The sequence below is a fragment of the Oncorhynchus mykiss genome, chromosome 15 (assembly GCF_057628025.1).
Source record: "Oncorhynchus mykiss isolate SJ-2025 chromosome 15, ASM5762802v1, whole genome shotgun sequence".
In the NCBI taxonomy this organism is placed as follows: Eukaryota; Metazoa; Chordata; class Actinopteri; order Salmoniformes; family Salmonidae; genus Oncorhynchus; species Oncorhynchus mykiss.
This window is the reverse complement of record NC_143036.1, coordinates 48,161,446-48,189,307: the sequence shown is the minus strand read 5'-3', so window position 1 is coordinate 48,189,307 and position 27,862 is coordinate 48,161,446. Positions and strand designations below refer to the sequence as shown.

Here is a 27,862-nt window from a genome sequence, read left to right as displayed (position 1 = left end):
GTGTGTGTGTGTGTGTGAAGATAAGCCAGTATGGTTTAAAGAGAGTTAGCATGGACGAGACTCGAGAGACGTATTTGCTTGCGAGGAGGATACTGTTCAAGAGGTCAAGAGACCGAGATGATGAGATAAAGTGACGAAGATAAAGAGCAGGGGAGAGAAACTGTGTGTTAGTGAGAGGATTTACTCCGCCCAAAATCTGCTGGTGTGCGATAAGCCATTTTTTGTATAGAGGTCTATGAGAGAGTGTCGAATTACGCGAGGCTTATTTGATCGAATAGAAGTTCCGTAAGGTTTAGGCTGTTACAAATGTACTGACATACAGTGCATTCAGAAAGTATTCAGACCCCTTGACTTTTCCCAAAATAAATGACTTTACAGCCTTATTCTAAAATGGATTCAATTGTCCCCCCCCATCAATCTACACACAATACCCCATAATGACAAAACAACATTTGGGGGTTTAGGTTTAGAACATTTTGCAAATGTATTAAAAATAAAAAACTGAAATATGATACTTCCATAAGTATTCAGACCCTTTACTCTACTTTGTTGAATGACCTTTGGCAGTGATTACAGCCTCAAGTCTTCTTGGGTATGACGCTACAAGCTTGGCACACCAGTACTTGGGGAGTTTCTCCCATTCCACTCTGTAGATCCTCAAGCTCTGTCAGATTGGATGGGGAGCGTCGCTGCACAGCTATTTTCAGGTCTATCCAGAGATGTTCGATCGGGTTCAAATCCAGTTTCTGGCTGGGCCACTCAAGGATATTCAGAGTCACTCCTGTGTTGTCTTAGCTGTGTTCTTAGGGTCGTTGTCCTGTTGGAAAGTGAACCTTCACCCCAATCTGAGGTCCTGAGCACTCTGGAGCAGGTTTTCATCAAGGATATCTCTGTACTTTGCTCCGTTCATCTTTCCCTCGATCCTGACTAGTCTCCCAGTCCCTGCCGCTGAAAAACATCCCCACAGCATGATGCTGCCACCTCCATACTTTACTGTAGGGATGGTGCCAGGTTTCCTCCAGACGTGACGCTTGGCATTCAGGCTAAAGAGTTCAATCTTGGTTTCATCAGACTAGAGAATCTTGTTTTGCATGGTCTGAGAGTTCTTTATGTGTCCTTTGGCAAACTCCAAGCGGGCTGTCATGTGCCATTCACTGAGGAGTGGCTTCCATCTGGCCACTCTAATATAAAAGCCTGATTGGTGGAGTGCTGCAGAGATGGATGTCCTTCTGGAAGGTTCTCCCAGCTCCACAGAGAAACTCTTGGTCACATCCCTGACCAAGGCCCATCTTGCTCAGTTTGGCCAGGCGGCCAGCTCTAAGAAGAGTCTTGGTGGAGGCCACTGTGTTCTTGGGGACCTTCAATGCTGCAGACATTTTTTGGTATCCTTCCCCAGAGCTGTGCCTCAACACAATCCTGTCTCGGAGCTCTACGGACAATTCCTTCGACCTCAAGGCTTGGTTTTTGCTCTGACATGCACTGTCAACTGCGGGACCTTATATAGACATGCGTGTGCCTTTCCAAATCATGTCCAATCAACATTTTTTAGCACAGGTGGACTCCGATCAAGTTGTAGAAACATCACAAGGATGATCAATGAAAACAGGATGCACCTGAGCTCAATATCGAGTCTCATAACGAAGGGTCTGAATACATGTGCAAACAAGGTATCTGTTTTTTATGTTTAATATAGTTGCAATGTTTTTTTAAAACAAACTGTTTTCGCTTTGTGGGGTATTGTGCGTAGATTGATGAGACCTTTAAAACATTAAAAAACATTTTTATTTTAGAATAAGGGTGTAACGTAACAAAATGGGGAAAAAGTAAAGGGGTCTGAATACTTTCTGAATGCGCTGTAAGTGGATGCATGTGGCATTTTGGCAACTTTAAGAAAAATGTCTTAGTTGGGCCTGTTGTGTATCTGCCCTCTCATTGGCTAGAATGGTCCCACCTGATCTCGCCTGCCTTCAATCATTGACGACATGTATTTCAATCGTTAGTCAACTCGTTAGTCAAACAATCGTTTGTCAACATAATAGATGAACTTTAAGTGAGAGAAATCGGAGAGAAGAGAGTGTGTATAGGGAGAAGAAGAGGACGGACGTGACCAGAGAGAACTCAATTATAATTTCTCCAACTTTGAAGCTTTCATTTCAACACTTATTTCACAAGGTTGCACTTACGACGTTCATGTTGTAATTGTTTCAGCCTCACCATTTCTATGCTCTAGGGAATAGCTTCATCTCAACAAAACGGAACATATCCTTCCCTCCCTTTCCCTCGGACTCACCGGATCCCTCAGAGCGCCCGTCGCTCCCGATGAGGGGCACTGTGATGGCAGCGGTGGCCACCCCGTCCGTGGGCATGGTGGTGTAGACCAAGGGCAGAGACTGGACCACCACGGGGATGGTCTGCAGCTGGCCCATCTTACTGGGCATGTTGACCGACGGGATGGTGTGGATGACATGCAGGATCTGCTGACCGCCTGCCCCCTGGGTGGATGCTAGGATGGACCCGGGAGAGAGCATCTGGAGGAGGGAGGGATGGAGGAGAGCAGGGTGTTAAGGTGGGTATACAGGGGGGGGGAGCAGTACTGTCTGAAATGGCACCAGATTCCCTATATAGTGCAGTGTTTCCCAAACTGGGTAGTACATCATCAGTTCCTCTTGTCGTGTCAGTCATTACAGACCTCGGAGAGGTAGAACTTGTCAGAAATGTCCAGATCAACTTGCCCATGCCGGCAACTTTTTGTTGTAGGGTTTGAGTCACTCCATGTTGCGAATTACAGGGGAGCCAGGGGGCTCAGCCCCCCTAAATCCAACAAAAGTCAAACTTTGGTGGGGTCTCTAAATTGTATACCCATTTTAGGTATTCCAACTTCAGGCTACTAAAAAGGGCGATTTGTCAACAAGACGCATCAATTCATGTAGGCCTAATCAATAGAAATCACTGAATGTCATTCAGCACACTATGGTGTTTTATAACAGATGTCTATTTCCATGAATCAGATGGCACGAGTATACATGCAGTTTGGATGTTGGAATTATTTTGGAGTGTTTGACAATCAGATTAAAATATCATAACTGGTTGTGTTCATGCCACATTAAACGGTAATAATTGTGTAGAATAATGTGTAGAATTGTGGGAATTAAGCTTGAAACCAGCAAAATGTTCTCTCCACCAACAAGAGGGGTGTGAACAGTTTGTGTCATGAACAGTGCTTGTCCCCATAGAAACAGACATGGCACGTCCGGGGTGGGGTCCAATGCCTGAGTGAAAAAGTTTGGGAAACCCTGACAAAGTGCACTACTTTTGACCAGAAAGGGAAATAGGGTGCCATTTTAGACAGACATTGAGTCAACAGCTAAGCTGAGAAGAAAATAAAGAGCATGTCAGTATGAGGTAGGCCGTCGTTGTAAATTCGAATTTGTTCTTTAACTGACTTGCCGAGTTAAATAAAAAGGTTAAATAGAAAAATAAAAAACAATTGTTAAACTGAAAGACAGAGCCTGTCAAAATAAAAAACATTGTAAACTAAGTTACTACATAAGACACATTTTTGGCAGGCCCTAATTTGTGTGAGTGATTTCACTTTTCAGCCAACAGACACGACTACCCATCATTCCAAAAGAGGAGCTAGCTAACGAGCCGACTGGCTTAATAACTGGCGTGGTTACCATGGTGTCTAGAATGGTTACCGTAGGGATGTGGTTTGCCGACAGCGTGGGCGGCGCCACGGAGCTGGGGGCGGGGTTGGCTGTGGTGGACGGTGTAGAAACGGGCAGGGAGGGGCGTGGCTTGCCAAGTGACAGGTCGACAGGTTCCGTCTGGTCCTCTGAGGGGCGGGAGGAGTCGTCTTGTGTGTCTGTTGTGGTTGTGTCTATGGTCATGTCTGTGGCTGTGCAGAGGGGAGGGGGAGACTCAGGTTGGGTCTTCTCTGTCTTGATCTTCAGGTCTGTAGGCTGGGGAAACTCCTCACCCACTTCAGCCTGCTAGAGAGAGAGAGGGAAGAGGATATGAGAGAGAGGAGGAGAGGGAGGGGATGGGCGTGAGGGAGGGTTGGAGAGAAAGAGAGGAAAGAAAGAGAGGGTAGAGAGATATTAAGAAGAATGATTGACAGAGTCAAGGAGAAAGAAGTGAGATGAATAGTGAGAAAAAGGAAGAGAAAGAAGGAAAGAAGAGAGATGATCAGCACATGATTTTCCTCCACATACATACACACACACACACATACACACACACACTGCTCTCCCTTGGCTCAGCTCAGCTGTACTCTCTGGCTGCACAAACAGAGCAGAGCAGAGCAAAGCTGGGTAGGGGAACAATGGCTGCTGTGTGGGGCCCTGGGAGCTGAGAGGGAGAGGTGGGGCTGGGAGGTGGAGAGCAGAGCAGCAGGCCTAAAGATGGCACGCTGCCAGGAGAGAGCTGCCCTGCCCTGCCTAGCCCCGGCCAAGCCCTGCACTGAGGCACAGAGTGCACCCAGCTACAGCATACAGAGCAGAGAGCACTAAGCATAGAGCAGAACACAACATCCCTATCCAGCCTGGAGCAGAGCATGACCCAGTGCTCAGGCATACGCCCAGCCCAGGGGGGCAGGCATGCACATACCTACACTCGCCCACGCTGACACAACCGCCACCATGCACACACGCACAAGAAAAGGCAGGGGTTTGTTAGTGACTGTACACAGACACTGAGCCTCAGTGCATGTGAGATGAATGATGGGTATGAGTTCATCATTACTGAAGTCATTTCAAGACAAACACACAATTCCTGCTTTTGGGTTGTCTGGTTCAGTATTCAGTGAGAGATGGCTATAGGGATGATGGGCTAAACCCACTACCCAAACTCTCCTAGCCTACATAACCACACTTAGAGAGTGGACACAGGTGGACCCAGAGAGGGAAGGAGGTCAGTCAGTGTACATAACATAGGAGGTTAGGATACATGTTGTTGGGAAAAGGAAAGAGAGAGAGAGAGAGAGAGAGAGAGAGAGAGAGAGAGAGAGAGAGAGAGAGAGAGAGAGAGAGAGAGAGAAAGGGTGGCAGAGTGAGAGAGAGCGAGGGTGGCAGAGTAAGAGTGAGAGAGAGCGTGGCAGAGTGAGAGAGCGAGGGTGGCAGAGTGAGAGAGAGCGAGGGTGGCAGAGTGAGAGAGAGCGAGGGTGGCAGATCGAGAGAGAGCGAGGGTGGCAAAGTGAGAGAGGCCGAAGGTGGCAGAGCGAGAGAGAGCGAGGGTGGCAGAGAGAGAGAGAGAGCGAGGGTGGCAGAGAGAGAGAGAGAGCGAGGGTGGCAGAGAGAGAGAGAGAGCGAGGGTGGCAGAGAGAGAGAGAGAGCGAGGGTGGCAGAGAGAGAGAGAGCGAGGGTGGCAGAGAGAGAGAGAGCGAGGGTGGCAGAGAGAGAGAGAGCGAGGGTGGCAGCGAGAGAGAGAGAGCGAGAGTGGCAGAGAGAGAGAGCGAGAGTGGCAGAGAGAGAGAGAGAGAGTGGCAGAGAGAGAGCGAGAGTGGCAGAGAGAGAGAGAGAGAGGGTGGCAGAGAGAGAGCGAGGGTGGCAGAGAGAGAGAGAGCGAGGGTGGCAAAGTGAGAGAGGCCGAAGGTGGCATAGCGAGAGAGAGCGAGCGAGAGAGAAAAGGAGAGTGGGTGGGAAAGGCCTCTGGTTGTCATGGAAACTGGGAGGTATCAGCTGACAATTTTTTCCCCTCATTCTATCTTCACGCCTACCCACTCCCTTCCTCCCTCTCCTCCTCTTTCCCTCCCCGTCTCTGCTTCCACTCCCTTCCTCTCCTCCTCTTTCCCTCCCTGCCTCTGCTTCTACTCCGTTCCTCCCTCTCCTCCTCTTTCCCTCCCTGTCTCTGCTTCCACTCCCTTCCTCTTTTCCTCCCTGTCTCTGCTTCCACTCCCTTCCTCCCTCTCCTCCTCTTTTCCTCCCTATCTCTGATTCCACTCCCTTCCTCTTTTACTCCCTCTCTCTGCTTCCACTCCCTTCCTCCCTCTCCTCCTCTTTCCCTCCCTGTCTCTGATTCCACTCCCTTCCTCTTTTACTCCCTGTCTCTGCTTCCACTCCCTTCCTCCCTCTCCTCCTCTTTCCCTCCCTGTCTCTGCTTTCCCTCCCTGTCTCTGCTTCCACTCCCTTCCTCTTTTCCTCCCTGTCTCTGCTTCCACTCCCTTCCTCCCTCTCCTCCTCTTTCCCTCCCTGTCTCTGCTTCCACCCCTTCCTCCCTCTCATCCTATTTCCCTCCCTGCCTCTGCTTCTACTCCCTTCCTCCCTCTCCTCCTCTTTCCCTCCCTGTCTCTGCTTCCACTCCCTTCCTCCCTCTCCTCCTCTTTTCCCCCTGTCTCTGCTTCCACTCCCGTCCTCTTTTCCTCCCTGTCTCTGCTTCCACTCCCTTCCTCCCTCTCCTCCTCTTTCCCTCCCTGCCTCTGCTTCCACTCCCTTCCTCCCTCTCCTCCTCTTTCCCTCCCTGCCTCTGCTTCCACTCCCTTCCTCCATCTCCTCCTCTTTCCCTCCCTGCCTCTGCTTCTACTCCCTTCTTCCCTCTCCTCCTCTTTCCCTCCCCGTCTCTGCTTCCACTCCCTTCCTCCCTCTCCTCCTCTTTCCCTCCCTGCCTCTGCCTCCACTCCCTTCCTCCATCTCCTCCTCTTTCCCTCCCTGCCTCTGCTTCTACTCCCTTCTTCCCTCTCCTCCTCTTTCCCTCCCTGCCTCTGCTTCCACTCCCTTCCTCCATCTCCTCCTCTTTCCCTCCCTGCCTCTGCTTCTACTCCCTTCCTCCCTCTCCTCCTCTTTCCCTCCCTGTCTCTGCTTCCACTCCCTTCCTCTTTTCCTCCCTGTCTCTGCTTCCACTCCCTTCCTCCCTCTCCTCCTCTTTCCCTCCCTGTCTCTGCTTCCACTCCCTGTCTCTGCTTCCACTCCCTTCCTCCCTCTCCTCCTCTTTCCCTCCCTGCCTCTGCTTCTACTCCCTTCCTCCCTCTTCTCCTCTTTCCCTCCCTGTCTCTGCTTCCACTCCCTTCCTCTTTTCCTCCCTGTCTCTGCTTCCACTCCCTTCCTCCCTCTCCTCCTCTTTCCCTCCCTGTCTCTGCTTCCACTCCCTGTCTCTGCTTCCACTCCCTTCCTCCCTCTCCTCCTCTTTCCCTCCCTGTCTCTGCTTTCACTCCCTTCCTCCCTCTCCTCCTCTTTCCCTCCCCGTCTCTGCTTCCACTCCCTTCCTCCCTCTCCTCCTCTTTCCCTCCCTGCCTCTGCTTCCACTCCCTTCCTCCCTCTCATCCTCTTTCCCTCCCTGTCTCTGCTTCCACTCCCTTCCTCTTTTCCTCCCTGTCTCTGCTTCCACTCCCTTCCTCCCTCTCCTCCTCTTTCCCTCCCTGTCTCTGCTTCCACTCCCTTCCTCCCTCTCCTCCTCTTTCCCTCCCTGCCTCTGCTTCTACTCCCTTCCTCCCTCTCCTCCTCTTTCCCTCCCTGTCTTTGCTTCCACTCCCTTCCTCCCTCTCCTCCTCTTTTCCTCCCTGTCTTTGCTTCCACTCCCTTCCTCTTTTCCTCCCTGTCCCTGCTTCCACTCCCTTCCTCCCTCTCCTCCTCTTTCCCTCCATGTCTCTGCTTCCACTCCCTTCCTCCCTCTCCTCCTCTTTCCCTCCCTGTCTCTCCTCCCTCTCCTCCTCTTTCCCTCCCTGTCTCTGCTTCCACTCCCTTCCTCCCTCTCCTCCTTTTTCCCTCCCTCTCTGCTTTCACCGCATCCTCTCATGCTAGTCTGTTTGTCCCCCACACCTTCCCTCCAGATCACGTTCTCTCGCTTTCTTTCTAGCCATCTCTCTCCCATATCCTCTTCACAATGGTCTACATTTGGAAGGGCATTGAGACACATACATGTCATTCTCTCCTGGCTCAAAGTAGAAGAGAGATTGACTTCCTCACTACTTGGTTTGTAATCAGTGTTGACATGCTGAACGCACCGAGCTGTCTGTTTAAACTACTAGCACACAGCTCAAACACCCACCATACCCCACAACACATGCCACCAGAGGTCTCTTCACAGTCCCCAAGTCCAGAACAGACTATGGGAGGTGCACAGTACTACATAGAGCCATGACTATATTGAACTCTATTCCACATCAGGTAACTGATGCAGCAGTAGAATCAGATTTAAACAGATACACACCTTATGGAACGGCAGGGACTGTGAAGTAACACAAACTTAGGCACAGACACATGTATACACACACACATGATAACATACGCACTATACACATGTACACATAGATTGTGTGTTGTAGATATGTGGTAGTGGAGTAGGGGCCAGAGGGCACACTTAGTGTGTTATGAATGTATTATAATGTAAAAATTGTACAACTGCCTTAATTTTGCCAGACCCCAGGAAGAGTCTGCTAATGGGTATCCATAATACATACAAATACACAGACACTATTCTCAGCTAAAACATTTAAAACAATGCTCCTGAAAATCAGATAACAAATTACACCCTGTTCCTACTACACACTAACAAATGGCACCCTATTCCCTATTTCAGGGGCATTCAACATTTACCCTACGAGGTCCGAAGCCTGCTGGTTTCTGTTAATTAATTAACCTGTTAATTAATTACACCCACCTGGTGTCTAAATAAGTGCCTGATTAGAAGGGAAGAATTTATCAAAACAGTGAAACTTGCTCCGAGGTCCAGAGTTGAGTTTTCAGGCCCTATATAGTGCAAAAGGGCTCTGGTGTAAAGTAGTGCAGCATATAGGAAATAGGGTGCCATTTTGGACAAACCCAGTGACTGTATGAGCGGTGGAGAGCTCACCAACACTGAGAGACAAAGTTGGCCACATCACACACAGAAAGTGGCGTCAGAAGTTAGGCAACAATAGGTTATAACATCTAATTCAAGCAAACCACTGGGGTCACACTGGTTGAATAAACGTTGTTTCCACGTTATTTCTTTGAAATGACGTTGAAGAGACGTTGAACTGACGTTTGTGCCAGAGCGAAGGCTTGGTCTCAAAGAGAAGACAATGCCATGGAGATCCTGAGGCTGGAGTGTGGTCGCAACAGGCCTAGCGAATGGGAGAAGTACTGTAAGTACAAAGACATGGAGGGCAGCAATGAAGTGTTCTCTGCACCTACTTTTACTACTACACCACTGAACACTCAGAGATCCTGAGTATCTCTCTGTACTCTATACTGAGTGACTTTCTATCAGTCTCTAACCCTGTATTCTCTGTACTCTATACTGAGTGACTTTCTATCAGTCTCTAACCCTGTATTCTCTCTGTACTCTATACTGAGTGACTTTCTATCAGTCTCTAACCCTGTATTCTCTGTACTCTATACTGAGTGACTTTCTACCAGTCTCTAACCCTGTATTCTCTGTACTCTATACTGAGTGACTTTCTATCAGTCTCTAACCCTGTATTCTCTGTACTCTATACTGAGTGACTTTCTATCAGTCTCTAACCCTGTATTCTCTGTACTCTATACTAAGTGACTTTCTACCAGTCTCTAACCCTGTATCCTCTGTACTCTATACTGAGTGACTTTCTATCAGTCTCTAACCCTGTATTCTCTGTACTCTATTACTGAGTGACTTTCTATCAGTCTCTAACCCTGTATTCTCTGTACTCTATGCTGAGTGACTTTCTATCAGTCTCTAACCCTGTATCCTCTGTACTCTATACTGAGTGACTTTCTATCAGTCTCTAACCCTGTATTCTCTGTACTCTATTACTGAGTGACTTTCTATCAGTCTCTAACCCTGTACTCTCTCTGTACTCTATACTGAGTGACTTTCTATCAGTATCTAACCCTGTATTATCTCTGTACTCTATACTGAGTGACTTTCTATCAGTCTCTAACCCTGTATTCTCTGTACTCTATTACTGAGTGACTTTCTATCAGTCTCTAACCCTGTATTCTCTCTTTATACTGAGTGACTTTCTATCAGTCTCTAACCCTGTATTCTCTTTGTACTCTATTACTGAGTGACTTTCTATCAGTCTCTAACCCTGTATTCTCTCTGTACTCTATACTGAGTGACTTTCTATCAGTCTCTAACCCTGTATTCTCTATGTACTCTATACTGAGTGACTTTCTATCAGTCTCTAACCCTGTATTCTCTGTACTCTATACTGAGTGACTTTCTATCAGTCTCTAACCCTGTATTCTCTGTACTCTATACTGAGTGACTTTCTATCAGTCTCTAACCCTGTATTCTCTCTTTATACTGAGTGACTTTCTATCAGTCTCTAACCCTGTATCCTCTGTACTCTATACTGAGTGACTTTCTATCAGTCTCTAACCCTGTATTCTCTGTACTCTATACTGAGTGACTTTCTATCAGTCTCTAACCCTGTATTCTCTCTTTATACTGAGTGACTTTCTATCAGTCTCTAACCCTGTATTCTCTGTACTCTATACTGAGTGACTTTCTATCAGTCTCTAACCCTGTATTCGCTCTGTACTCTATACTGAGTGACTTTCTATCAGTCTCTAACCCTGTATTCTCTGTACTCTATACTGAGTGACTTTCTATCAGTCTCTAACCCTGTATTCTCTCTGTACTCTATACTGAGTGACTTTCTATCAGTCTCTAACCCTGTATTCTCTCTTTATACTGAGTGACTTTCTATCAGTCTCTAACCCTGTATTCTCTCTTTATACTGAGTGACTTTCTATCAGTCTCTAACCCTGTATTCTCTGTACTCTATACTGAGTGACTTTCTATCAGTCTCTAACCCTGTATTCTCTCTGTACTCTATACTGAGTGACTTTCTATCAGTCTCTAACCCTGTATTCTCTCTGTACTCTATACTGAGTGACTTTCTATCAGTCTCTAACCCTGTATTCTCTGTACTCTATACTGAGTGACTTTCTATCAGTCTCTAACCCTGTATTCTCTGTACTCTATACTGAGTGACTTTCTATCAGTCTCTAACCCTGTATTCTCTGTACTCTATACTGAGTGACTTTCTATCAGTCTCTAACCCTGTATTCTATCTGTACTCTATACTGAGTGATTTTCTATCAGTCTCTAACCCTGTATTCTCTGTACTCTATTACTGAGTGACTTTCTATCAGTCTCTAACCCTGTATTCTCTCTGTACTCTATACTGAGTGACTTTCTATCAGTCTCTAACCCTGTATTCTCTGTACTCTATACTGAGTGACTTTCTATCAGTCTCTAACCCTGTATTCTCTGTACTCTATACTGAGAGACTTTCTATCAGTCTCTAACCCTGTATTCTCTCTTTATACAGAGTGACTTTCTATCAGTCTCTAACCCTGTATTCTCTCTTTATACTGAGTGACTTTCTATCAGTCTCTAACCCTGTATTCTATCTGTACTCTATACTGAGTGACTTTCTATCAGTCTCTAACCCTGTATTCTCTCTGTACTCTATACTGAGTGACTTTCTATCAGTCTCTAACCCTGTATTCTCTGTACTCTATACTGAGTGACTTTCTATCAGTCTCTAACCCTGTATTCTCTCTGTACTCTATACTGAGTGACGTTCTATCAGTCTCTAACCCTGTATTCTCTGTACTCTATATTGAGTGACTTTCTATCAGTCTCTAACCCTGTATTCTCTCTGTACTCTATACTGAGTGACTTCCTACCAGTCTCTAACCCTGTATTCTCTGTACTCTATACTGAGTGACTTTCTACCGGTCTCTAACCCTGTATTCTCTGTACTCTATACTGAGTGACTTTCTATCAGTCTCTAACCCTGTATTCTCTCTGTACTCTATACTGAGTGACTTTCTATCAGTCTCTAACCCTGTATTCTCTCTGTACTCTATACTGAGTGACTTTCTATCAGTCTCTAACCCTGTATTCTATCTGTACTCTATACTGAGTGACTTTCTATCAGTCTCTAACCCTGTATTCTCTCTTTATACTGAGTGACTTTCTATCAGTCTTTAACCCTGTATTGTCTGTACTCTATACTGAGTGACTTTCTATCAGTCTCTAACCCTGTATCCTCTCTGTACTCTATACTGAGTGACTTTCTATCAGTCTCTAGCCCTGTATTATCTGTACTCTATACTGAGTGACCTTCTATCAGTCTCTAACCCTGTATTCTATCTGTACTCTATACTGAGTGACTTTCTATCAGTCTCTAACCCTGTATTCTCTCTGTACTCTATACTGAGTGACTTTCTATCAGTCTCTAACCCTGTATTCCATCTGTACTCTATACTGAGTGATTTTCTATCAGTCTCTTACCCTGTATTCTCTGTACTGTATACTGAGTGACTTTCTATCAGTCTCTAACCCTGTATCATCTGTACTCTATACTGAGTGACTTTCTATCAGTCTCTAACCCTGTATCCTCTCTGTACTCTATACTGAGTGACTTTCTATCAGTCTCTAACCCTGTATTCTCTCTGTACTCTATACTGAGTGATTTTCTATCAGTCTCTAACCCTGTATTCTCTCTTTATACTGAGTGACTTTCTATCAGTCTCTAACCCTGTATTCTCTGTACTCTATACTGAGTGACTTTCTATCAGTCTCTAACCCTGTATTCTCTCTGTACTCTATACTGAGTGACTTTCTACCAGTCTCTAACCCTGTATTCTCTCAGCAATGACTAACAGCTTGACCTCCATCATCAGCCTCTGCCTCTATATCCTTGTACTTTGAGCTAAGTATCTATCCTTTCCCTGCAGCCTCCATCTCTCTCCCTGTACGGTCTCTGAGTGATCCACCTCCTTCTCTATCCTCGTAGGCTGCCCTCCCAGCACTACTTTATATATAGACCTCTATCTAGCTCTGTGCACTTCTATAAAAGCTAAGCCTCCAGCCCCGCACCGCAGCCCCCACTATCACCACAGAGAGATAAAGGGAGGAGAGAAAGAGATTGAGAGAACGATAGAATGAGAGAGCTGGAGAGGAGACTTACAGGATGAAGAGAGAGAGAGAGAGAGAAAATGTATGGGCCCATTAACAACGTGATTGGGTAAAGACGATGGCGACACATTAAATGAAGGAAGTAACAGAGAGAACAATATTGGTGGCAGAACTGTGTCAGACCCCCTGGAAGGTTGGCAAGAGACGAGAGGGGTATTTACTCTGACTTTTAATTCAACAACTCTGCCATATAAATGGGTCACCAGATGCAGAGTAGTTGATGCCATTTAAACGTGAATGGCTTGCTATGCACGGGTGTATGTCTTGTGATGTGCTATGCATGCCAGGAATAGCCTGTATTGTTGCCAGACACATTTCCCTATGGTACAATACAGTATTCATTCATGCTACTGCACTGCAATGCTGGTGTTGATATTGCATTGTAAGGTTATTGCAATGGAGTGCTGAGAGGGAACCTATAGCTCTGGCAGTCAACTCAGTTGAACCCCAATAGGCTCTGACTAAGTCACTAAGTTATTCTAAAGGAGGAAATCAATAGGTCACAAGGTGAGAGAAACAATGCTTTGTCTGTGTGTGTGTGTGTGTGAGAGAGTGTGAGTGTGAGTGTGAAAGAGAGAGAGAGCGAGAGAGAGTAGAGAAGGAGGCATGAGAGTAGAGAAAAGGAGGCATGAGGACAGAGAGAAATGCAGGAGGAGAGAGAGAGAGAGAGTAGATTAAAGGAGGCAGGGAGAGAGAGAGAGAGAGAGAGAGAGAGAGAGAGAGTAGAGAAAATAAAAGGAGGCAGACAGAGAGTGCAAGTGCAAATGGTACCTCTCCCAATTTCAGTGACCCTCTCTTTCTCCCTTCCTACCCCTCACTCTCTCCAGGCTTATCGGTCGGTCTCCAGTCAATAGCTCTCTGCCGTGGCCCTGAAGGTCATGCCTAAAGTCTGAGGTGAATCTTAATAGAGCCAACAGCTCAAAGGGTTAATGGATTTCTACTCACAGCCAGATAGAGAGAAGAGAGGAGAGAGAGAAATAGATACTAGAGTACAGTCATACGCCCTGGTTAAGGTCCATATGATGATGGAGTCAACAATGTTGTGTTCCAGCTATAGTACTACCTAGACAACTAGATAGCAGTGGTGAGAGAGAGAGAAAGAGTAAAACTACTTTGAAATAGTACTTAAGGAGTTTTTGGAGAACCTATACTTCACTTTACTATTTATATTTTTCACAACTTTTACACTACTACATTCCTAAAGAAAATATGTACTTTGAAATTTTTACATTTTCTCTGAAACCCAAAATTTGTTACATTTGGAAAGCTCAGGCAGGACAGTAATATGAGCCAATTCACTCACCTATCAATATAATGCGTTATCAACTTTACTGTCTCCGATCTGGCGAACTCACTAAACACAAATACTGTGTTGGAGAATGGCCTTGCCTGTCCGTAAATTAAAAGTACAAGAAATCTGAGCCAGACGGTTTGCTTAATATAAGGTATTTGATGTATAGCATTTACTTTTTACTTAAGTAAGAACATGTTTTACTTTTTCCACCACTGTAATTAAGTACATTTTAAACCAGATAATTTTAGACATTCACTAAAAGTAGTTTCTAACTGGGTGAATTTACTTGAGGTATTTTCTATTAAAAGGCATCTTTACTTTTACTCAAGTATGACAGCTTTGCACACTCTTGGCATTCTCTCAACCAGCTTCACCTGGAATGCTTTTCCAACCGTCTTGAAGGAGTTCCCACATATGCTGAACACTTGTTGGCTGTTTTTTCTTCACTCTGCGGTCCAACTCATCCCAAACCATCTCGATTGGGTTGAGGTCGGATGATTATGGAAGCCAGGTCATCTGATGCAGCACTCCATCACTCTCCTTCTTGGTCAAATAGCCCTTACACAGCCTAGAGGTGTGTTGAGTCATTGTCCTGTTGAAAAACAAATGATAGTCCCACTAAGAACAAACCAGATGGGATGGCGTATCACTGCAGAATGCTGTGGTAGCCATGCTGGTTAAGTTAAGTGTGCCTTGAATTCTAAATAAATCACAGACAGTGTCACCAGCAAAGCACCACAACATCACACCTCCTCCTCCATGCTTCACGGTGGGAAATACACATGCGAAGGTCATCCGTTCACCTACTCTGCGTCTCACAAAGACACAGCAGTTGAAACCAAAAATCGTAAATTTGGACTCATCAGACCAAAAGACAGATTTCCACCGGTCTAATGTCCATTGCTCGTGTTTCTTGGCCCAAGCAAGTCTCTTCTTATTATTGGTGTCCTTTAGTAGTGGTTTCTTTGCAGCAATTTGGCCATGAAGGCCTGATTCACGCAGTCTCCCTTGAACAGTTGATGTCGAGATGTGTCTGTTACTTGAACTCCGTGAAGCATTTATTTGGGCTGCAATTTCTGAGGCTGGCAACTCTAATGAGCTTATATTCTGCATCTGAGGTAATTCTAGGTCTTCCTTTCCTGTGGTGGTCCTCATGAGAGCCAGTTTCATCATAGCGCTTGATAGGTTTTGCGACTGTACTTGAAGAAACTTTCAAATACTCCTTCCCGATTGGCTGACCTTAATGTCTTAAAGTAATGATGGACTGTCGTTTCACTTTGCTTCTTTGAGCTGTTCTTGCCATAATATGGACTTAGGGCTGACTTCTGTATACCACACCTACCATGTCAAACTGATTGGCTCAAATGCATAAAGGAAAGAAATTCCACAAATTATCTTTTAACAAGGCACATCTGTTAATTGAAATGCATTCCAGGTGACTACATCACGAAGCTGGTTGACAGACTGCCAAGAGGGTGCAAAGCTGTCATCAAGGCAAAGGGTGGCTACTTTGAAGAATGTCAAATATAAAATATATTTGAATATGTTTAACACTTTTTTGGTTACTACATGAGTCCATATGTGCTATTTCATAGTTTTGATGTCTTCACTATTATTTTACAATGTAGAAAATAGTTCAAATAAAGAAAAACCCTGGAATGAGTAGGTGTGTCCAAACTTTTAACTGGTACTATATGTTAGGGCTGACCACATTTAGTCAACTGGTCAATTGTTTGGTCGATGGGCTGTTGGTTGACTGATCATTTTTTTAGTCGAGCAGTTGCAAAAAAACGAAATGGTTATGGGACATTTTGATTGATGCATTTCTCAGTGGACTAATCCTTTGCGGAGGCCACGCACACCAGTACCACCACATTCACCGTTAATTGACAGAATGTCTAATCTTCATTGTTTGTATTGTTACTGTCATTTCTGTTAATGCTTTCAATATATTATTACTATTACATTATTTTACAGTTCTCATTGTCAGAGTGGAACACTCTGACAAGGACGAGCACCTGATTATGCACAGAAGTATACACAGTTGAAGTCGGAAGTTTACATACACTTAGGTTGGAGTCATTAAAACTCATTTTTCAACCACTCCACAAATGTCTTGTTAACAAACTATAGTTTTGGCAAGTCGGTTAGGACATCTACTTTGTGCACGACACAAGTAATTTTTCCAACAATTGTTTACAGACAGATTATTTCACTTATAATTAACTTTATCACAATTCCAGTGGGAAGTTTACATACACTAAGTTGAATGTGCCTTTAAACAGCTTGGAAAATTTCAGAAAATGATGTCATGGCTTTAGAAGCCTCTGACAGGCTAATTGACATGTTTTGAGTCAATTGGAGGTGTACCTGTGGAAGTATTTCAAGGCCTACCTTCAAACTCAGTGCCCCTTTGCTTGACACAATTGGACAAATCAGCCAAGACCTCAGGAAAAAATTGTAGACCTCCACAAGTCTGGTTCATCCTTGGGAGCAACTTCCAAATGCCTGAAGGTACCACGTTCACCTGTACAAACAATAGTACGCAAGTTTAAACACCATGGGACCACGCAGTCATCATACCACTCGGGAAGGAGACGCGTTCTGTCTCCTAGAGATGAACGTACTTGGGTGCGAAAAGGGAAAATCAATCCCAGAACAACAGCAAAGGACCTTGTGAAGATGCTGGAGGAAACAGGTACAAAAGTATCTTTATCCACAGTCAAACGAGTCCTATATCGACATAACCTGAAAGGCCACTCAGCAAGGAAGAAAGCACTGCTCCAAAACCGGCATAAAAAAGCCAGACTATGGTTTGCAACTGCACATGAGGACAAAGATTGTACTTTTTGGAGAAATGTCTTCTGGTGAAACAAAAATATAACTGTTTGGCCATAATGACCATCGTTATGTTTGGAGGAAAAAGGGGAGGCTTGCAAGCCGAAAAACACCATCCCAACCGCGAAGCACGGGGGTGGCAGCATCATGTTGTGTGGATGCTTTGCTGCAGGAGGGACTGGTGCATTTCACAAAATAGATGGTGTCATGAGGTAAGAAAATTATGTGGATATATTGAAACATCTCAAGACATCAGTCAGGAAGTTAAAGCCTTCCAAATGGACAATGACCCCAAGCATACTTCCAAAGTTGTGGCAAAATGGCTTAAGGACAACAAAGTAACGGTATTGGAGTGGCCATCATAAAGCCCTGACCTCAATCCTATGGAAAGTTTGTGGGTAGAACTGAAAAAGCGTGTGCGAGCAAGGAGGCCTACAAACCTGACTCAGTTACCCCAGCTCTGTCAGGAGGAAGGGGCCAAAATTCACCCAACTTATTGTGGGAAGCTTGTGGAAGGCTACCCGAAACATTTGACCCAAGTTATACATTCTAAAGGCAATTCTACCAAATACTAATTGAGTGTATGTAAACTTCTGACCCACTGGAAATGTGATGAAAGAAATGAAAGCTGGTATAAATCATTCTCTCCACTTTTATTCTGACATTTCACATTCTTAAAATAAACTGAGTTTTAATGTATTTGGCTAAGGTGTGTGTAAACTTCCGCCTTCAACTGTAGGCTAATGGGCTACCTAGCCTGCGTGCAAATGTAGGCATATAAATGTGCCCATTTGGGAATCTGATAGTACTTCTGATTGTCTTAACTAACCGCCACAAATGTCGAGCTTCTCAAAGTAATTTTTTCTTCACCTCAAAATGCAAGTAAACACAGTCTGTTTTTACATACATTGACATTCTCAATCTTTCCTCAATGTGGCCTATTTGAAAAATATGTCCAGCTCTCTCCCTTTCCATAACCACACTGCGAGAAAGGGAAAAAATGGTCATGCTCTGACCTGGTGGAAAATAGGACTTCCTGATTACTTCTTATGCATTGTGCAAATAGCCTACAGCCGTCTGTCCGGAGATCACTGGCGCACGAAACTCTGAGTGTCCAAAATATTTGATACAACGTTTGTCAGCACCAACCTCAGGCTAGACCAAGCTGATAGTTGGCAGAGAGTCCATGCATAGCAAATGTGATTTATTTTATTTGTTGCCTTTACGTAGGCTATTTTTACATAGTTGGCTATGACAATAGAAATTTGTATCATTTCCACATACTTTTTCATTTATTAATCAAGACAACGATTTTGAGATGAAAAGACTATTATAAAAGAAACGAAAATGTGCATATGAAAATCATATTTTCGGTTTTCTCGGTTTTTCGGATGACTGCCTTGCCTGGTTCACCAATTACTTTGCAGACAGAGTTCAGTGTGTCAAATCGGAGGGCATGCTGTCCGGTCCTCTGGCAGTCTCTATGGGGGTGCCACAGGGTTCAATTCTCGGGCCGACTCTTTTCTCTGTATATATCAATGATGTTTCTCATGCTGCGGGCGATTCCCTGATCCACCTCTACGCAGACGACACCATTCTATATACTTCCGGCCCGTCCTTGGACACTGTGCTATCTAACCTCCAAACGAGCTTCAATGCCATACAGCACTCCTTCCGTGGCCTCCAACTGCTCTTAAACGCTAGTAAAACCAAATGCATGCTTTTCAACCGATCGCTGCCTGCACCCGCACGCCTGACCAGCATCACCACCCTGGATGGTTCCGACCTTGAATATGTGGACATCTATAAGTACCTAGGTGTCTGGCTAGACTCTAAACTCTCCTTCCAGACCCATATCAAACATCTCCAATCGAAAATCAAATCAAGAGTCGGCTTTCTATTCCGCAACAAAGCCTCCTTCACTCACGCCGCCAAACTTACCCTAGTAAAACTGACTATCCTACCGATCCTCGACTTCGGCGATGTCATCTACAAAATTGCTTCCAACACTCTACTCAGCAAACTGGATGCAGTTTATCACAGTGCCATCCGTTTTGTCACTAAAGCACCTTATACCACCCACCACTGCGACTTGTATGCTCTAGTCGGCTGGCCCTCGCTACATATTCGTCGCCAGACCCACTGGCTCCAGGTCATCTACAAGTCCATGCTAGGTAAAGCTCCGCCTTATCTCAGTTCACTGGTTACGATGGCAACACCCATCCGTAGCACGCGCTCCAGCAGGTGTATCTCACTGATCATCCCTAAAGCCAACACCTCATTTGGCCGCCTTTCGTTCCAGTTCTCTGCTGCCTGTGATTGGAACGAATTGCAAAAATCGCTGAAGTTGGAGACTTTTATCTCCCTCACCAACTTCAAACATCTGCTATCTGAGCAGCTAACCGATCGCTGCAGCTGTACATAGTCTATTGGTAAATAGCCCACCCATTTTCACCTACCTCATCCCCATACTGTTTTTATTTATTTATTTTTCTGCTCTTTTGCACACCAATATCTCTATCTCTACCTTTACATAACCATCTGATAATTTATCACCCCAGTGTTAATCTGCATAATTGTAATTATTTGCCTACCTTCTCATGCCTTTTGCACACAATGTATATATAGACTCCCCTTTTTTCTACTGTGTTATTGACTTGTTAATTGTTTACTCCATGTGTAACTTTGTGTTGTCTGTTCACACTGCTATGCCTTATCTTGGCCAGGTCGCAGTTGCAAATGAGAACTTGTTCTCAACTAGCCTACCTGGTTAAATAAAGGTGAAATAAAAAAAATAAAAAATAAAATAAATATAAAAAAATAACTGGCACACAGATCTGTAGAAATGGTCAGATAAATTGGCACTCCAAATGGAAAAGATTGCCGACCCCTGGTGTAGCCTATTACTGCCAAAATCGGGAGTGTAATGACAGAATTTATGAAGGCCAGCAGCCTTGGTTCGGCAACAGCTTTTTTTCTTCTCGTTAGGCTCCTTCGAGTCATTTGTGTATCTTAATAATTATATCACAGTGTGCTTAAAGCGTCAAACAAGCTCAGTAGCCTACATATATAGTTGATTTTACTCAAGCACATGGTGTGCAATGATATGCATGACTGGGAACACAGATATGCATCTGTTGGTCACAGATACTTTACCTTAAAAAAAAGGTAGGAGTGTGGATCAGAAAACCAGTCGGTATCTGGTGTGACCACCATTTGCCTCAAGCAGCACGACACATCTCCTTCGCATAGAGTTGATAGAGTTGATCAGGCTGTTGATTGTGGCCGGTGGAATGTTGTCCCACTCCTCGTCAATGGCTGGACATTTTCAGCTTTGGGAATTGTGTACAGATCCTTGCGATAAAGGGGCCCTACATTATCATGGATGAATGGCACTACAATGGGCCTCAGGATCTCGTCACAGTATCTCTGTGCATACAAATTGCCATTGATAAAATGCAATTGTCTTCACTGTCCGTAGTTTATGCCTGCCCATACCATAACCACACCGCCAACATGGGGCACTTTGTTCACAATGTTGACATCAGCAAATCGCTCGCCCACACAACACCATACACATGGTCTGAGGTTGTGTGGACGTACTGCCAAATTATCTAAAACGATGTTGGAGGCAGCTTATGGAAGGGAAATTAACATTCAAATCTCTGGCAACAGCTCTGGTGGATATTCCCATGCCAATTGCAAACTGTGACAAAACTGCACATTCTACAGTGGCCTTTAATTGTTCTCAGCACAAGGTGCACCTGTGTAATGATCATGCTGTTTAATCAGCTTCTTGATATTCCACACCTGTCAGGTGGATGGAATATCTTGGCAAATAACAAATTCTCACTAACAGACGCAAACAAGTTTGTGCAAAACATTTTTGAGAAATACGTTTTTTTTATGGAACATTTCTGGGATCTTTTATGTCAGCTCATGAAACATGGGACCAACACTTTGCATGTTGCATTTATATTTTTGATCAGTATTGAACACCTGTTAGGCAACTGTATAAAACACATGGTCAACCCTCAGTCTCGAGAAATACTGGGTGTGCAGGCTTTTCATCAAGCCCTGCTCAAACACATCAGACAGAGTTTTATCAAGGTCCGGTTGAGCAGCTCATTTCTAAAAATGTATTTTTAGAGGGGGACTGGAATAAAGGCCTGCTATCCATTAGCTCTCCTGGAGGATGGTGGACCACCCTTGATGTAAAACATTGCGACATCACAACCAAATACGTTTTATGCCTTTTGAAATAATTATCTCACTCAATATCTCAAAGATCAAATGGCTATGGTAGGCTACAAGTCATTTTATTCAGCTGAAGCATGCCCACACATTTTCAGGAAATGTACCTTTTCTAGGTTAGTCATGTTTATCTTAGCTTAGATGTATTTACTTTGCAGGCTGACGAGTATGTAGAGTTGCAATGTCCAAATCAACTGGAAGTACTATCTACAAAACACGTTGTGAAGCAACACCATCCAAAGGGAAGGCTACATCTAAAATCAATGTTCATGATTTAAAATGTATTATTTTGATTCACATGATTAGATTCACCGCGATTGAACCGAATCCCAACTAATACAATGGAGAAGTGAATCGTTTGTTTTTGTCAAAAATAACAGTTTAAATGAATCGTTGAAAAAAGTAATTTGCGAGTGTCGGTGGAAGATATTTTGGGGCATGACGAAAACATGAATACAAGCTAATAACAGCTGAACAGTTAACTAGAGAGTACAATATATGATTTTAATTGTCTACCTAGTTCATCTGTTCTCCATCATATTTTATAGGCCATGCCTACCAGCTGCTGTGATGTCTCTCTCCTTGAGCAATGGTCCACTCACCTCGCAAACATGCAGCTGATGCACACAAACACAGATGTGCTAGTGTCATTCCCATCCTGGCTGATATGTTGATTTTTGTTTAATTTGTAAAATATTTGAAAATTGTGCCTAAATAAATTACATTAGCAGAAATAATTCGAATGATTTCCATGACTTTTCTAAAACTTTTCCACAATTTTCATGACCGTACATACCTTGCATAAATGAGTACTATTTTAACAATAATGTTAAATAATACAACATTGGATGTCAAGCCAGTTATATTATATGACTGTAGCCTCCGAATAGTTGATGATAATTATGTTTGTGTTGCTATAGAATCTTCTACCTAGCTAACGTTGGCTGCTATGAGTTAGCTAGCTAGCTTTGGCTGCTATGAGAAAGCTAGCTAACGTTGGCTGCTATGAGTTAGCTAGCTAGCTTTGGCTGATATGAGTTAGCTAGCTAGCTTTGGCTGATATGAGTTAGGTAGCTAGCTTTGGATGATATGAGTTAACTAGCTAGCTTTGGCTGATATGAGTTAACTAGCTAGCTTTGGCTGATATGAGTTAGCTAGCTAGCTTTGGCTGATATGAGTTAGCTAGCTAGCTTTGGCTGCTATGAGTAATCTAGCTAGCTTTGGCCGCTATGTGAAAGCTAGCTAACGTTGGCTGCTATGTGAAAGCTAGCTAACGGTGGCTGCTATGAGTAAGCTAGTAAGCGAACTTTGGCTGCTATGTGAAAACTAGCTAACGTTGGCTGCTATGAGTAAGCTAGCTAACGTTGGCTGCTATGAGTAAGCTAGCTAGCTTTGGCTGCTATGAGTAAGCTAGCTAACGTTGGCTGCTATGAGTTAGCTAGCTAACGTTGGCTGCTATGAGTTAGCTAGCTAACGTTGGCTGCTATGTATAAGCTATCTAACGTTGGCTGCTATGTGTAAGCTAGCTAACGTTGGCTGCTATGAGTAAGCTAACTAACGTTGGCTGCTATGTGAAGGCTAGCTTGAGTTGCTAGGAAAGAGGAAAGTAACTAAACAAAATGTTTGTTTTTTTATCACCTGAAACAATATGTTTGTCCTGTCTTGAATAAAAAGGTAATATTTTGCAATCTCCTAAAATGAATGCGATCTCTGACAAGAGACCGTCTCTCCATCTTGCGTTACAAACACTACACTTGTGCAACCAGTTCACACACACACAAGCTCTGCTACCTGGCCTGAGCCCAAAGGGCCCGTTTTTTCATCAATAACTAGGGTATGGGTAGGACTCGGCTATCACTAATTTGATCATTAACATTTTGAAGCAAAGACATTTGCTTGTGATCTGCTGCGTAGTATATATCATGGTATCAGAAGTGCTTCAACCTCGTCAAAAACATGATCAGAATATTATCAGAGTCCACAGCAGAGATTCTTTCCCAAAAATAATAATGTTCCTTGAGTTTTGTCAGACTTTAGAGTGAAGAAAGCAGAGGCGTTGCTATGGATGTTCACACAAGCAGAGCCATGCACAGAGCGCATGCTGCGCAGGGAGCGAAAGACAGACAAGCAGCTAATGGATACTACAGGAGGAAGTAATTTCAGATTTTGGGTTTGCCTTAAATTTGGCAGAAGCAAATTGGGTAGGGCCTGAATGTCTCGGACATGGGTAGGGCTTAAAATTCATTCCTGTGCAGGGCTTTAACACACACACACAACCTGTGCTTTAAAGCAGGGTGGAGCCCACAGTTGATTGTAGTTACAACAGTTGAAAACACAGAATCTAAGTGCATGGCACGAACACACACAATAAAGAGCCGTCAGTCAAACCCAAACAACAAACACATCAATGTAAAGTCTTGAAGATTACCGATTATTACAAACAATAACACAACACAACTTGACACAAGCACACACACCCCAAAGTGGAGTTACTGTCTCTGAGTCAGGAGAACTAACTCGCCCTGGACAACAACACCATGACTGACTGTGGGTGAACAGGGAACTGCATCCTAGCGATACTACAGTAATCTGTGTGTGTGTTAGACAAACGTTTAAATCCTTAAATGTTAAAACTCAAGGAAAATCACAATGCAATTATAAAAAAACTACCACTAAGTCCCGATCATCAGGGATTTTCTTTTTCAGAAAAGGAAATTGGTGGGCAGGCTTTTGTTAATAATGAAACAAACTAGGCCCCTAGATTAATTCTTACGAATACGCAATTTGCCAATTTGCCCCTAGGTTTAGGGGGGTTTTAACCTATTCTAAATGCCACTCCCGAGTGGCGCAGCGGTCTAAGGCACTGCATCTCAGTGCTATAGGGGTCACTACAGACCCTGGTTGGATTCCAGGCCGTGATTGGGAGCACAAATGGCCCAGCATCGTCCGGGTGAGGTTTTGGCCGGAGTAGGCCGTCATTGTAAATAAGAATTTATTCTTAACTGACTTGCTTAGTTAAATAAAAATACCATTAAAACAATTTTGCAGTTAGCTAAAAATCCTAAAAGAGCAGAGACGCATTTATTATTCCAAAACTACAACTCGTGGTTGAAACACATACTTCCCTACTTGACCTGTCCATTTTAAATTTGTGATAAAGTCGGCGTGATTAGATTTCCATCAGTTAGATTTTCAGTCATTTCTGTAGGCCTAATAGGTGCTTGGGTGAACAGCATGCATGTGTGTAGAGGGAGCGCTTGGAGCGAAACCGAGAGAATGTAGGGGGAAGAAATCACTTGGCTAGGTATCTTTTTTGCTGTGAGTTGCTAATGCACATAACAAATGAAAGGAACACTAGAGTCAACGTGAATTAACGGTAGGTAGTCTTCGGTACAACATTTCACCTGCCCGAAGCGGGTTCCAGATGCTGCCACCTATTGTATGACTATGGTAGAACTTCATTGCACACTAACGGTCATACCATGCAATAGGATTTGACATGGAATTGTATTAAATGTTCTTATTATTTTAACGAAAAACCGTGAGTGTGAGTGAGTGAGTGAGTGAGTGAGTGAGTGAGAGAGAGAGAGAGAGAGAGAGAGAGAATCCAAATGAGAATGTATTGCTCGCAGGTATTTATTTTTGTGTGTGTGTCAGTTTAACTGTGTGTATTTGTGTTTGCGTGTGCCTTTGGCTGTAGTGATGTGTTGTGTGGAGGGTTGCAAGGGAGGGGGTGGGTTAGCAGTGAAGAGGTGGAGGAGGGGGTAGGGAGGGGTGTGGGCAAGCAGACTACATCACACAGTCTTTCCAACTCCCGCCAGAGCCCCGTTGCCATGGCTACCAGAGAGCGGAAGCCTCCCTCGATATTAGGGGCCTAGGCGAGAGAGAGAGATGCAGCTTGAGCCCCACCCTCTTCAACATATACACACACTGTACAAAACATTAAGGACACCTGCTCTTTCCATGACACTAACCAGGTTTTCATATACGGTCAAACCGTATAAAAAAAAAACGTCAGCTGTGATGGAAACAGGAAGTTACGGTACAATTTTATAAATACAGACAGATAATTTGTTCGTTCGACGTGGTGGGATTTTTTTGTGTCGGTAAAATGTATTATGTGCAAAATGGAGGCGGAGATGCCTTTATGCACAGATATCGATATTAACCATCATATTGAAGTAAAAATGGATTCGGCAAAGACATGGTGTGTGGTGACTCGGGAAAGCATGCAGTTTATTAGGCTACAGATGAAATAAATGATGATGAACTGCACAGGGTGGTGAAAGTGCAAAGTGATGAGCTTGATGCTCCTTTCAATAAACCTCGTCTTATTCTGCTGACATGATGATCGCTACCTTTTGACTAACACGCATACTTTCAGCCTTATCCATACTAATCTCATCATGTAGAACAGGCTAACCACACAGCCTATCTGCGCTGCATCTGTGAGCTGTTGGCTAAGGTGCAAGTGCCAATACCAGAGTAGACACATTTACAGTTTGTGACAGTAGAGTTGAAAATGCGATGGAAACATAAACTGTAGATTTTTATTGAATACATAAAAACTTAAGCGGTATTAGGAAGATGTTCCTAATGTTTGGTATACTCCGCGTATATCAACAAATCAGGGAGGGCACTAGAACAGTCTGTAGCACCCATACTTATTAGCTTACTAGAATCTGAAGTCTACTGTTTGCTGATGATCTGGTGCTTCTGGCCCCAACCAAGGAGGGCCTACAGCAGCACCTAAATCTTCTGCACAGATCTGTCAGACCTGGGCCCTGAATCTCAGTAACACAAAAATAATGGTGTTCCAAAAAGGTCCAGTTGCCAGAAACACAAATTCCATCTAGACACCATAGCCCTAGAGCACACAAAAAAATGAAGCCTACCTCAGCCTAAACAGAACCACAGGCAACTTCCACAAGCTGTGAACGATCTGAGAGACAAAGCAAGAAGGGCCTTTGATGCTACAAAAAGGAACCTACTGTAAAATTCAACAAATTGCCCTTTATGGTTGTGAGGTCTGGGGTCCGCTCACCAACCAAGAATTCACAAAATAGGACAAACACCAAATTGAGACTCTGCATTGCAGAATTCTGCAAAAACGTCCGCCGTGTATCAGCGTAAAACACCAAATAATGCATGCAGAGCAGAATTAGGCCGATGCTCGCTAATGATCAAAATCCAGAAAAGAGACGTTCATTTCTACAACCACCTAAAAGGAAATGATTCCCAAACCTTCCATAACAAAGAGAAATGAACCTGGAGAAGAGTCCCCTAAGCAAGCTGGTACTGGGGCTCTGTTCATAAACACAAACAGACCCCACAGAGCCGCAGGACAGCAACACAATTAGACACAACCAAACAAAAAGACAATTGCTTGACACATTGAAAATAATTAACCAAACAACAGAGCAAACTAGAATGCTATTTGTCTCTAAACAGAGAGTACACAGTGGCAGAATACCTGACCACCGCGACTGACCCAACATTGAGCGAGTGAGTGTGAGATGAAAGGGCGAGACAAATCAAGAGACTTACACCAGGCTCCCTTGAGAGTGAATCTAATGTTGTGGGGAATCCCTTAGTTCTCCCTCTCACTCTGTCCATCCCTTACTTCCTTCCCCCCTCGCTCTCCTTCTCTTACGTCTCTATCTATCACCCACTTACTTACTTGTTCAGTCTAGTATTACCTCTGGTTCTGGCTGTTACTAGTGAGACAGTCTGGCAGGGTCCAGGGTTGTGTTCAGTAGGCACAAAATGGGAGGAAACATTTTGAATCAGAACGTGTCTAACAAAAATGGTCCATAAATGTCATTTGACAAGTGAATTTAAAATGAAAAGCTGAAATATTGTGAGTGAACAAGTATTCAACCCCTTTGTCATGACAAGCCCAAGTCATATAATAAGTTGCATGGACTCACTCTGTGTCCAATAATAGTGTTTGACGTGAATTTCAAACACCGATTCAACCACAAAGACCAGGGAGGTTTTCCAATGCCTATTGGAAAATGGGTATAAAACCCCCCACAAAAAAAACCCACATTGAATATCCCTTTGAGCATGGTGAAGTTATTAATTACACTTGGATGGTGTATCAATACACGCAGTCACTACAAAATACAGGCGTTGTTTCTAACTCAGTTGCCGGAGAGGAAGGAAACCTGTACAGAAAAGGAGTGAAAAGAAGGAAGCTTGTACAGAATAAAAATATTCCAAAACATGCATCCCGTTTGCAACAAGGCAATAAAAGTAATACTGCAATAACTGTGGCAAAGCAATTAACGTTCTGTCCTGAATACAAAGTGTCATGTTCGGGGCAAAACCAATACAACACAAAATATTTAAAAAACTTTGCTTTTGCCCCCTTGTGAATGGGAGTGGGACCGGCGAGGGTACCATGTTACCAAAAAGTGTCTGCTGCTCCAGAAATGCCCCTCCACCCACCCATAGATCAATCTTTGCTGGGCGGCTCACGAGTGGTGGTCAACACACACACACACAGACGTGCACATACTCACAGGCACGGGCAAACATGTATGCGTGGGCAAACACAAACAAGGGTGCGGGCAAACA

At 44.1% G+C, this 27,862-nt stretch overlaps 1 protein-coding gene across 8 annotated transcripts in view; it reads right to left on the bottom strand.

Annotated features, from left to right (window-relative positions):
• LOC110490127 (Krueppel-like factor 8) overlaps positions 1-27,862 on the bottom strand; it is a 119,568-nt gene that overhangs the window by 21,103 nt on the left and 70,603 nt on the right. For 2 of the 8 annotated variants that reach the window (XM_036944427.2, XM_036944431.2), the window contains exons 3-4: positions 3,678-3,992; positions 2,291-2,528 (exon numbers count right to left, since the gene is read on the bottom strand). In XM_036944427.2, coding sequence (XP_036800322.1) covers positions 2,291-2,528; positions 3,678-3,992 — 553 coding nt within the window. The remainder of the gene's footprint in view (positions 1-2,290; positions 2,529-3,677; positions 3,993-27,862) is intronic. The other 6 variants (XM_036944428.2, XM_090200198.1, XM_036944430.2 and 3 more) reach the window with 3 other exon arrangements.